The following is a 12,984-nucleotide window of genomic DNA, read 5'->3' on the forward strand; positions in this document are numbered from 1 at the left end:
AATAATATTAATAACTTTCTTGTAAATGTTTTACTATTTATTAATCTTTTACCACGTGCCAGGCTTTGTGCAGAGCAGTTTGTATACACTCCTGTGTGACCCTCATGTCCCTCTATGGGACATATAATCTCTGTTTTATCTGGGAGAAACTAAAGCCCATGGAGGTTATAAACAACTGCCCAGGTTCACACAGGTGGGAAGTGATGTCGTCAGGGTTCCAGCCCAGGCCTTCAGCCTCCCGAGCACACGTGTACTCCACTACTGTGCCTAATGTTTCTAAGGCTTTGTTTACACTTAGATTATTCTTAGATTAAAAAAAAATGTTTTGAGCAATACTTGTAGAAACACTGCTTAGCAGGAAGGCATACTGGAAAGGGCGAACACAGACACAGCTCTGTGGGGTTCCTTGGTAGAGGTTCTGGGCGAGTCCATAGTTTACACCAGTATAGCCTGAAGGAGATGTAATTTATGATTTATCTTCAAATGCCCTACTTTAGCAGTTATATTTAAAGTAGTTTTTCTAAAATTACTAGTACTTTTTCTCAGTGTTCCAAGTTCATGATTCCAAGCAGATATCAAAGAATGTTAATCTATCTCTGGAAAAAAATTGTAAACATGCTTGATATATACCTAGATATATCAAGAGTCTAAGTTTTGATGTACGTGTATGTAAGTTTAATGAGGCCTACAAGTTCTGCTGAGTGTATTAAATAGCATCAGGTTATTAAATGAGTTAAAAGTCAGTCATTATCACTGACTGCATCCTATTTTTTAGCATCAGATTTGAAATTCTCAATATAGTCTGTCATGACTTTACCCTACCCTCAGTTGTTCTTTAAACCTAAGTACAAAGTATATTTAAAACCCATTTCAGTATAATATATCTCTCAGCCCCCTGTTGAAAATGAAGATGCAGAGACTGAGATAAATGACTGGCCGAGTCTGAGTTCTCGTAGCTGGTACGTGAGGTTCTGCCTCGTGCCAGGCCTCTGACCACCCCTCCCGTGCTCTCCACCACCGCACGCTTGCCCTCTGATTTGCTGCACGATCGTGGGGAAGTTGGGTGCCCTGTTCCAAACTCAGTTTCTGCATCTCTAAAGTGAAGGGATTGCCTTTAGTTTCAGTCCAGGTTGAAACCAATGGAAGGAGTCCTGATCTGCACCCCCACCTCTGAGGCATCCCCCTCTGTCTGTGGTGCTGGGAGCCATTTAAAATCTTACGTATTTTTATTTAACTAGAGTAATGTATAAATGACTCACTTATAACAGTTATAAATTTTTTTTTTTTTGATATTAACACTTTTCAGCAGTTAGTCCATTTTATATGACAGCTATGATTCCAGTTATGGAACATAAACCTTATACTAGAAAAGGAGATCAGAAATTTAAGTATATTTGGACATTACAAGAATACATCTTGATGGTACTCAGAGAATTAATAGATTGCATTGCTGTTCAGTAAGTGATAAATGAGTGCATAGTCAGCCCTAGAGTTTGTGGTCCATAAGAATGCCAAAAGGAGCGTGAAATGTGATCCCTGCACTCAGAAGCTTATAGCCTCATCAGGGCATTGTCGCCAGGTGTAATCCCAAATTTTTCCATTAGCGTTTTCTAGCAAAATTGTAGTTTCTTTAGTAAAAGTGTTCCAGGTTAGCCCATTAACTCGTGAAGCATTTAGTATATTTCCATAATTCCTCTAGGTCCATGAAATACATTTTCTCCAGGTACTTGTAGTTTGCTGTGATGTGCAGATAGGTAATGGCAGTTACGCGCAGTAAGTTTTATAGAAAAAGAAAGCTCAGGATGTGGAAGAGGCACAGAGAAACACAACCAGGGGCTGTAGGAGATACTTCCAAAGAGATGATGGAATAATTAGAAATGATTTTAGTGTATGAGAATATACTAGGGCCTTTATATAAATCTTTTCATTTAATTCCTTTATCACCTTAAAGGGTGTAGGTCATATTGGTCCCATTCATCACATAAGGAGACTGAAGCTGTAAAGGCACAAAGCTGTTAAGTGTTGGAGTTCAATTCAAACCCAAGGCCATCCAGCTCCTAGACAACTCTTCACTCGCTTGAATAGCTGTGTTTTAAAGAATGTCTGGGGAAGAGAGAATGAAGGGAGGTCAATAGAGAATGAGGAAAAGATACGGGCCCCTGAGAGTATCACATTGGCTGTTAACTTGATGTATGAATGAAACTAGAAGTAACGTAGCTGGGTTTTTGTAGAAATAAGATTTTTGTTTCCTATTTTAGGTATTTCGCTTTCTGGGGGTTTTTTTTTTTCCCTTCCTAAATTCTAAAACCCAAATTAATCTTGTCTTCTTTAGAACTAGCATATTGGATAGCTGTGCATTTATTCCAACTTTTCTTCAATTTTAGAACTTTGCTTTGGATATAGATCTCATTTCTGAAATAGCCAACTTTATTTTGTTTTGGGTCTCTTTACTAAGGAGACTAGTTTTTTTCTGTGTGTCTCATAAACTGGTTCTGAAGGCAGTTCCAAAAGAAAATGGCACAAAGACTTATGAACAGGGGCAGCTTCTTTGGGGTGATCATGGCCTCCGGAGGAAGACTGTTGAAAGGCAGCTTTAATGTAGATGTAAAAATGCCGCCATGTGGCCTTCACCCCGAGTCGTCCACTCAAATTGATACGCTCAGTATTTTCTGCCCCTGTGGCCCAGGGGACATTTTCTAGTCTGCCCTTCACTCTTCGTGTGGCAATAGTGTCTCGCATCCAGTTAAGCAAACAGAGTATCCATAAATATCACACTTTCTGGAGTCAGACTGTTCTCTTACCAGATAAAGCTTAATTAAATGACTATTTGGCCATTGAACAATCTGATTACATTAGGTTTCATTTACCACAGTTTCCTAGGTCCAGTACATCTGAAAGACAGGACAAGTTCAAACTGTTGTATTAAGTAAATGTGGACTAGAGTTGTAGAATTCTTACAAGGAAGAGCATAAGAATCACGAGCACTTGTCTTCATTATTAGATTTCCTGGATTTGCAAAGCCTGGAATGGAACAGTATCTGCTGGCCAAGCAGCTAGCAAAACCCAAAGAGAAAATTCCCATCATTGTAAGTTTGTCTTTTTTTTTTTTTTTTTTTTTTTGCTTTGTTTGTAAGTAATCTCTTTTATAATACCTTAAAGCTGAGAGGGTTATTAGTCATTTGGAAAGTATTTTTAAACACATTTAATGCTCCAAGTAAGTAACTGACAATGTGTGTTAGTGTTTAAAGAGCAGGAAAGATCATTAGCATAAATTAATGCCCATCATTATATTGTTTAGGTATTCTTATTTTTTACCTTTCAGACTATTAGTAATTGAACCAACAACACCCATAGAATGTATGTTTTTTATTAATTTTTCTTTCTCTAGAGTATCCTGAAGTATCTTGGATAGGCTGTTTTTCTACCAGCCCTATATATTTAGCTAATAAACCCAATTCAGATATTTAGGTTTCTACCCTGGCAAAGTACTTGCATGTTATCAGAATAAGTTGCCTTTTCCACAATGTTGTTAATAATCTTTCTTTCAATAAACCAGCTATCATGTCATGATATGGAGCTACCAAATACAATGCCAGGAGTGCGTACACCGTTAAGAATATCTGCCTTCGAGTAGCTCATTACATGACATGACACAGGCGCTGTGGTTTCACCCAGTGTTAATTGCTGGTAGATTTTCTAGCTAGCTAGCTGCATATTTCCAGATGAAATTCTGGAAGAGAGAACCATAGCTGCCTTCTGACTCTGTTGATTTAATCCTGTAACTGTAAGTTAGGGGCAGGGCAGGAGGGCAGGGGCCCTTGAATGTAATCACCATGGACTCAAACAAGGAGGAAACATCTGATCTTATTCTGTAATCTTGGGGTCCTGGGAAACTTGATAAAATTGCAAGAATGATACTGGATTTTTTATATTCCTTATTCCTACTTCTTTGAAAAGCTTGAAATCCTAGGAACCTCCAGAGAGAAGGGCTGTGGCCAGGAGCCCTTTTCTCCTTCTTCCCTCAAAACAAACTTGAGTAATTATCTTCTGAGTGGTTAAGTTAAAGATTATTTTAGATTTGTTTTCATATTTCTTTAGACTTTCTTATAAATACTGAATATGTATCCTTGTTCTTTTCATTAAATTTAAAGCTCCACAGAATTAGGAGGCTGTGGGCTTGCCCCTCAGATGCTCAGAGGGGACTTTGTAACAAGCATGATAGTGTTGGAGCAGAGCTAAAGGACCCCGGCATCTGCGTTGTCCCACACGTTTTAGGTTGAATCTGGCCCGCATATCCTGTAGGCTGGCCTGCCTGCCTGTGTGGGCTTCTTGTGTGGAAAACGAAGCTGAAGAAAGCCGTAGAGTCTTCAGAAAACCAAGAGAAAGCAGAGACCTGGTTCTTTGCTTTTAAGGCCCAGTAACCACACCCACTAGTAAAGTGTGGCCCTGTGGGTACTGGGCCCTGGTTGATAAGAATTGCCTCTCTTGGTCCCAGTTACTGAGAGAAGTTCCCAAAAGGTTCCTCTTAAAGATTCCTGCTCTGCATTTAAGAGCATTTTCTGGACCCGGGCTTCCTCTTGGAGAGTCATCGTAACTTGTTGTCAGAGACCTTCAGTCCTTTATTAAAATTCTCTGGGTCCCACTCACTGTCCTGACCTAATAGCCTCTGAACTTTCCTGCCCCACCTCACTTTTCCTCCTTTCACATTTAAAAATAATTAGGACTGAGTTTACAGCAAATGAGAGTAAGTGTTGAGAAAGTTTGCTGGGATTTGACATTGTTGAGACATCCTAGTGTGTAATTTTATATTTCACAGAGCTATTGGTTTGCAATAGACTTGAAATTTTTAAAAACAGCCCTTAATTACATACAACTAAGACAGCTGGACAAGAGAGAGAAAAACTGTGTTCCATCTAGCACTCTTCTAGAGGAAAGGCTGTCTCTCCATGGCCTGAGATGCCCACATGGGAGCAGAAGGGCTTGTCCCATTAAGTGTGTTCTTTAAATGTAACCTTAACAGGAACAAAGAGCATTTATGTAACTTCTCAAAGAAGAGCGAGAATCACCCTCTAAGGACTTCTAGTCCTAAGAAGAATCATTTGATGACTTACATCAATTATATTTATCATTTCTCCATGTAACAGAATTAACTCTCCCTGCAATGTTGTGTAGGTTGGAGATTATGGCCCAATGTGGGTTTATCCTACCTCTACATTTGACTGTGTGGTAGCAGATCCCAGGAAGGGCTCCAAGATGTATGGTCTGAAGAGCTACATCGAATATCAGTTAACACCTACTGTAAGTATCCGAGTTACCAAAACAGAATCCTGCTTGCATCGCTAGTAACAATTTGCTTTTTTCTTCATTTTCTGTAGTTGGCATTAGTAACTTCTTTCTTTCTTTCTCTTATTTTGTAGAACACTAATCGATCTGTAAACCACAGGTATAAGCACTTTGACTGGTTATATGAGCGCCTCCTGGTTAAGTTTGGGTCAGCCATTCCAATCCCGTCTCTTCCAGATAAGCAAGTCACAGGTGAGTGTGTGTGACACTGAACTCAGCGTGACAAATAAAAAGACTCCAGTTAGAGTATCCCCATGTAAACCAGTAATGGCGTTTTCCATCCTCGAGTGGAGCAAGATGTAGGAGTTTGGAAACCACACACACACACACACACACACACACACACACACACACACACACACACACACACACACACACACACACAGAAGTTACCTCAACACCTAACAAGAAGGTTTCATGAAATTTTCTCTCAGAGCTCCTGTATACATATGTAGCTTGAATTCTGGCAAAGTCACTATGTCTTTACTGCTTCATCCTTTCCAAGTCATTGTGTCTTTATTGCTAACTCTCTCCTATAAAAGAGGTATATGCATTTTTTAAATGTGAAAATGACACCTGAGAAAATAGAAATGATCCAAATAGCCTAAAATGGAAATAAAAATGTATGTCCCAAATGACGTAAACACATTACGCAGTCCAGCTGTGTCGTTTCATTAGAAGTCAGTAAACCTCAGATGTAGAAGCCATGGACTGTCGAGGTATTAGTGAAAGAGGTTAATAAGTCTTCTCCTCAGTTATTTGTATATTTAAATATTTTTGTTTATTGTTGATTATTACCCTCTCCCTTTTCTTATTTGTTTAGTGTCATGTTTCCCCCACTCCCCCCACCCCAAATAATCTAGTAAATAACTCACCGCGCTACCAGAGCCCCTTGTAAATATGCAGTTGGAGAGTATTTGTTCCTGTCTGTTTTGAGAACTGTCATTGACTTTTTTTTAATCTCCAGCCTAATAATAGAAACTGGAATGTAGTTACTCAGGAGTCAGTTTATTTCTATTAGAATAAAAGTTTGTAAAGAAACTGAGCTTTACATAGAGATTAGAAAGGGTTTCCATATGTAGCTCGAAAATGTTTAGATGAATGAAACTGTAAGTGTAGAAAGGAGAGGATCAGAGATGAGAGTGAGACTTAACAGGTCAGAGCTAGAAAGGCTCTCAGAGAGGTGAGGTCATGGAGAGGCTCACCTAAGCCAGTAGAGAGAGGAGGAGCGGGTCCCCCAGAGGTCAGGGAGACCGAGACGGGTTAATCCTCACTGGCAAAAATTGAGACAGATTGTTTAGAGAGGGACTGAGAATCTTAACTAGCCGGATGGCAGAGCCAGCTCAGACGTGGTCAGCGATGCAGTGAGGTCTGTCCCTACGTGCCAGGCGTCCCACGTGCCCGGGCATTTCACATACGTGCCCTCACCTCAGGGACACGCCACAGGCCCCACTCAGTGCTGCGAGAAAGGGGACTTGAGGGTGGTTCCAGAGCTTGCTCTGTTCACATTATGAGATACGGCCTAGCTCATCTTAGAATTAGAACCTTAGGATAAGAAAGTTATTCTCCTTAAAACTTGACTTTGTACTTTACTTTGTGTTATGTTTATGTTTCTCTGAAATTTTTGAAAAGATGGAAACTTGGTTTTTAAACACATTTTGATTTTGGGGGGAAAACTTCTCAAAAATTTCGAAGTGTCATAGCAGAACGGAGAGTGGGGCTGCACTGCCAGGCCGACAGGCACATCTGAGCCCTCGTGTGGGGTGACCTCAGGCAGCTCCTCATGGAGCTGGGGCAGCTGAGTGACAGCCCTGTCAGGGTGGCCAGGTTGGCGCAGACATGTCACTGCACCCCCAGTTCTGTGCCCAATTCAGATGCTCACTAACCCTCTTTTCAGTCATCCTTACTGTTTTAAATCACAGCTTTTTAAAAATTTGTATCTCTTTCCATGAAAACTTAACTTCTGCCTTTCTCCATATTTTCAAGTTTCAGTCTGTTTCCTGAATCTCCTCTCCTTTATTAACTTGATTAGCACATAATATGTGCTCTGTGCTGTTTAAATAAGTGGATGAATGAGCTGTCAGGGTCATGAGGATTTCTCCTATCTCTTAGGTTTTAACACTGTTTATTTGAAATCAGATAATTCATTGCTATCTTAAAGCATCATAGTCACAGTTGTCCCATAGTAAGGTTTGGTTTTTTTTTTTTAAAAAGTTCAGGCCTGAAGCTAAGGGGATGTCATAGAAAAGCAAGAAAGCAGCAGCGCCTCAGTCTGAAGAAAGCTGAGCTTTGATTCCCTGGCTGGGACATGTGCCGAGGAGACTGAAAAGCACAGAAGCCACTTTATTTCTCCCTTCTCTTGTCTGCCTCCTGCCTGTGATGCCCACAGGATCATCATTATATAAACTGCCCTCTCGCTTAAATCCTGGGGCAAAGGGGATGCCAAGTAGATGATGTCATGACATTTCTGTGGACTTAATAATCAATCCACGGAAAGCTTACGGCTAAGTTTTTTTTAATTTGTGTTAATAGATTTTGTTCTTTGTGGAATAATATTGAATGAATCTGGTTTTATTTCTGGGTTCCAGACTGGTATATTCACATACTTAATGAAAACCTAAGTAAGGGTCGTAGAAAATGGGAAAATGGAAATCCCTCCTCTCCCCCTTTTTTTTTTAAATTCTCTGGAACCTGATACGAAAATCCTAACAAGCGCAAGATAACATCTGAAGTCACAGTCTGGGAGTAAACTTGCTACGTCGGAAACCTTTTCAGGAGGAGTAAGGATCATTAAATTAACTAATTAATTTCAGCCAATGAGTAAGTTAGAAACTCTTGGTGCAGTTCACTCATTCATAATAGAGAATTCAGTATAACCCTTAGCTCCATGCTGATGTGTGGGGTCTTTCTAATTTATGAGGTGGGTCATCTTCTGCAGAGCTTAAGCTTATGTGTTACTTAATCTCTACTCCTGGAAAGTGCAAAATTTGAAGTGTTTTTATGTACAGGAGGTGTCCAGACCCATCATGCTGTTCCAGGGGGCCACTTTTTAGGAGGTTTTGATACATGCATTCATAATGCTCTTCTCATCAAAAGAAACTTGTGCTTATTTGTGCTTGTAATTTCTTTTAGCTTTTACCCAGCAAATGCATTCCTTTTGGTGTACAGTAAGTACCAAGAGTTTTGACAGCTGCCACCACAGTCTTGTAACCAGCAGGACATTGAAGATACAGAAAGTTCCATCACCTCCCCAGATTTTCTTGTGCTGGCCCTTTATCGTCAGCCCCTCCCCCTTATCCTAACCCACAGGAACACTGATCTGTTCTTTGTAGTTTTCCATTTCTGGAATATCCTTATAAATGGAAGCATACAGTGTGTGTGTAGTCTGACTTTTGAATCTTTTGAGTCTGGTTTCTTTCACTGAGATCAATCTCAGATGCTGTCTGGTGAGTGTCAGTGGTTTGTTTCTTCTTCTTGGTGAGCAGTGTTTCACTGTATTGCATATACCATAGTCTGTTTATCCACCCACTCACTGAAGGATGTTTGGGTTTCCGGTTCTTGACATTTATAGATAAAGCTGCATACAAGTTTTTGTACAAATACGTTTTCATTTCTCTTGGGTAAATACCTAGGACTGGAATGATTGGGTCATATGGTAGGTATATATTTTACGTTTAAGAAATTGCCAGCTTGTTTTCCAGAGCGGCTGTACCATTTTGGAATCCCTACTAACAGTGGATGGGAGTGTCGGGGTCTCCACATCCTTACATACACTTCTGATTGTGTCGTTTTTTCTTTATTTTAACAAGTCTAATTGTCTGTGTAGTGGTGTCTCCTCATGGTTTTAATTTGTGTTTCCCTAATGACTAGTGGTGCTGAGCGTCTTTTCATGTGCTTATTTCCCTTCCATATATTTTCTTTCGTGAAGTGTCTGTTCAGGTCTTTTGCCCATTTTTTATTAGATTGTTTTCTTATTACTGAATTTTGAGACAGGATTCTTTATATATTCTGGAAACATGTCCTCTGTCAAATAATGTGATTTGCGAATAGTTTATTCGAGGTGTGACCAGTCTTTCTCTTAACAGCGTCTTTTGCATAACAACACCTTTTAATTTTAATGAAGTCCAGGGTGTCAGTTGTTGCTTCTCTGGTCTGTGCTTTAGGTGTCATGACTAGGACCTCTTTGTCTAACACAAGTTTACACTGATATTTTCCTCTAAAAGTTTCATAGTTTTAGGTTTTACGTTTAGGTCTACGATACATTTTGAGTAAAGGTTTGTAAAAGATGTGAGATGTGCTAAGGTGGTAGAGGTTTGTATTATACATCTGGGCATCTAGTGGTTCTTTCACTGTATGTTGAAGAGAGTGTCCTTTCTCTGTTGAATTTCCTTTGCACTTTTGTCCAAAAATCAGTTGAACGTATTTTTGTGGGTTTATTTCTGGACTCTGTTCTGTTCCTTTGATTTCTGAGTCCATCCCTTTTGCCAATATCGTACTACCATGATTAATGTAGCTTTATAGCACAGTAAGTCTTCAAATCAGGTACTGTAACTCCTCCAACTTGGTTCTCTTTCAAAATTGCTTTTGGCTATTCTTTGTCTTTTTGCCTTTCTACGTAAATTTAAGAGTCAGCATGACTTTATAGTCAGATAGCTATAAATAATCATGCTGGGATTTTTATTGGAATTTCATTGATTCTTTAGATCAGTTTTGGGAGAATGAAATGTCTTCTAATCCAAGACCTTGAGTGTATCATGTTTGCTTTCCATACAGGGTTTTGTAGTTTTCAGCACACAGATTCTGTACGTAGTTTCATAGATTAATATGTAAGAATTTCATGGGGAGGGTTCTATTGTAAATGGCACTCTTTGTTTTTTTAATTTGTTTTCCAGGTGTTTGTCGCCTCTGGAGATACAGTTGATATCTGTGTATTGACCGTGTATCTGCAGCTTTGCTAAAACTCACTAGCTCCAGAGGTTCTTTTGTGAATTCTTTGGGATTTTTTTTAATGTAGACAGTCTCGAAACAAAGACAGTGTATTTCATCCTTTCCAGTCTTTGTGCCTTCTGTTTCTATTCCTGCCTTATTGAGCTGATTAGGACTTCCAGTATAATGTTGAATAGAAACGGTGAGAGCAGACATCTCTGCCTTGTCCCCAGTCTTAGGAATAAACCATTGCCTTTCACCATTAAATATAACGTTAGCTGTAAGGTTTTTGTAGATGCCTGTTTATCAAGTTAAGGGACTTCCCTTTTATCCCTAGTTTGCTGGTAGTTTTCTTCATGAATGGATGCTGAATTCTCTCAGATGCTTTTTGTGCATCTGTTCTGTGATCACATACATGCACACCCCACCATGCATGATGAGTCTTTTTTTTAAAGAATGTTTTTATTTTTTAATTTTTTTTTTAGTAGTTGGGAAAATTAAAGGCAGGTTTGGTGAGATATGAAAATTATTTCAATTCAAATTTCGGTCCTAAACAACGTCTTACTGGAGCACAGGCCTACTCCTTGGTTTCCGCCTTGTCCGCAGGTGTTTTTGCACTACAGTGCGGAGCGGAGTGGCTGCAAAGCCTCTAAAATATTTACTATCTGACACACGACGGAACAAGCCTGCTGGTCCCTGCCATAAGTCCTCCCCATGATGAGTCTTTTTCATTCGCTGCTTTCCGAATTTTCTTTTTGTTTTTTCTTTCAGTGGTTTGATTCTGTTGTATCTTATTGTGAATATCTTTATGTTTATCCTACTGAGGTTTGCTGAGCTTCCTGAAAGTGTAGATGAAAGTTTTCCGTCAAATTTGGGAAACTTTCCCCCATGATGTCTTCAAATATTTTTTTCTTCTTTCTCGCTTCTCCTTTGGGGGCTCCCTTTACAAGTATGTTGGTGAGCTTGATGTTTTGTGAGGCTCTGTTCATTTCACGTCAGTTTTTTCTGTTTCTCAGATTTGATAACTTCTATTGATCTATCTTCCGATTCACTGATTCTTTTGTCGTCTTGAATCTGCTCTTGAGCCCCCTACAGTGAATTTTTAATTTCAGTTATTTTCAATTCCAAAATTTCCATTTGATAATTTTTTAAAAAATTCTGTCTCCCTCTTGAGAATCTCTGCTTGTTGATTCCTTGTCCTAGTTTTCTTTAATTTTTAAAACATGGCTTCCCTTCGTTCTTCAAACATATTTATAGAAGCTACTTTGTTTGCCACTTAGTTTTGTCTTTTTTCAGCATCTGGGGACACAGAGACAGTTTCTATTGACTGCTTCTTGTTTTCTCAGTATAAGCCATACTTTGCTGTTTCCAAGCATATTTCTTAATTTTTGTTGAAAACTGGACATTCTAGAGAATATATTTTAACAGCTCTGAGTTCTATTTTTCTCTTCTCTGAAGGTCATTGTTGTTTCTGCTTTACGTTTGGTTGGTTGCTTGGTAAATAACTTGCCTAGGCTAAGTCTCTGAAATCTGTTTGCCCTAAGTCAGTTATTTTTGTTATTTCTTTTAAGTTTGGCTTCCTAGGGTTCACCTCGTGTCTGTAGATTGATGGTAAGCCTACCTTAAGCCAGTAAGGCTTCTGTCCTTTGCTGACGAATCTGTGTGTGGGTAGGGAGCACATTCAAAGCTCAGATTATTTCAGATCAGCCACCCTTTTACTTTCTTGTAGGTCCTTTTGTGTCTCCCTTGCATGTGTGTGCAGCCTCAGAGTTGGCCAGGGGAGGGTGTGGCTGTCTTGGACCCCAGCTAATCTCCGCTGTTTCTGCACACGGCCTCCACCAGGATCATGCTTGTCTCAGCCGTGCAGCCTTACCTAGTTAGCTGTTGGCCCTCCCTGTTCACCAGCCTCTGGGTTGTCACTGCCACCAGCACCAAGTCAGGGCATCTCCCACTGCTCCAGATTGAGTGCACCTCACCAGGGAAGCTGAAGCCTCCAGTCTTCACAGCCTACTCCGCCCTGGCAGAACCACTTCCACCAAGTGTGGGTGGAGAGGTGCAGAGGCAGCAGAGGGAGATGGGAGCGGACCCAGGCCGGAGCACCACAGGTTTACACTTCTTGCCAGAAGTTCAGCAGTTTTGCGAGCGTGAACACTTCTCACGGCTGTCTGCCTTCGGTTGATTTCCAGAGCACTTATATTTTGGTGGGGTTTGTCCAGCTTTATAGTTGCTTTTGGGGGCTAGGATGAGCTAAGTGTTTGTCGCACTTGGCTGTAGCCGAAATTTCCATCTTCAGAAGCCTTTTAACTGATAGTGATTTTGTTCGTTAGGCTTATAAAACTTCTCGATGTTCACTTGATGTTTGGTATCATCAGGTTTGTTGAGCTAATTTTCTACTTTGAAAATAGAAATATCACTCATTAAGCTCTGTTTTAGGATGGTTGTAAGTTCTGGGATAGCAGCTTTCATTACTGCACTCATGGAAAAATTGCTTTTTCTCTTTTCCATTTACGTAGTTTAAAAATCAAAACAGAAAAAAACTACATCCTCAGTTATTTTTCGTAAATACTAAATTTAAATTTGTATATTTGAGATTATATTGCATTTAGACACATTTTTATAAATATAGAAATATAATGTACTTTGTAAGCATTACTTATTGATTTCCATTTTATCACTCTTTTCTTGCCTATTGGACTTCATATGGCCACACAGGGA

General features: G+C 39.7%; 1 protein-coding gene across 2 annotated transcripts in view; it reads left to right on the plus strand.

The window, feature by feature from the left end:
• SNX9 (sorting nexin 9) overlaps positions 1 to 12,984 on the plus strand; it is a 95,179-nt gene that overhangs the window by 62,010 nt on the left and 20,185 nt on the right. For both annotated transcript variants that reach the window (XM_032485251.1, XM_032485252.1), the window contains 3 exons: positions 3,002 to 3,086; positions 5,173 to 5,298; positions 5,418 to 5,535. In XM_032485251.1, the coding sequence (XP_032341142.1) occupies positions 3,002 to 3,086; positions 5,173 to 5,298; positions 5,418 to 5,535 (329 nt within the window). The remainder of the gene's footprint in view (positions 1 to 3,001; positions 3,087 to 5,172; positions 5,299 to 5,417; positions 5,536 to 12,984) is intronic.

The sequence above is a fragment of the Camelus ferus genome, chromosome 8 (genome assembly GCF_009834535.1).
Source record: "Camelus ferus isolate YT-003-E chromosome 8, BCGSAC_Cfer_1.0, whole genome shotgun sequence".
NCBI lineage: Eukaryota > Metazoa > Chordata > Mammalia > Artiodactyla > Camelidae > Camelus > Camelus ferus.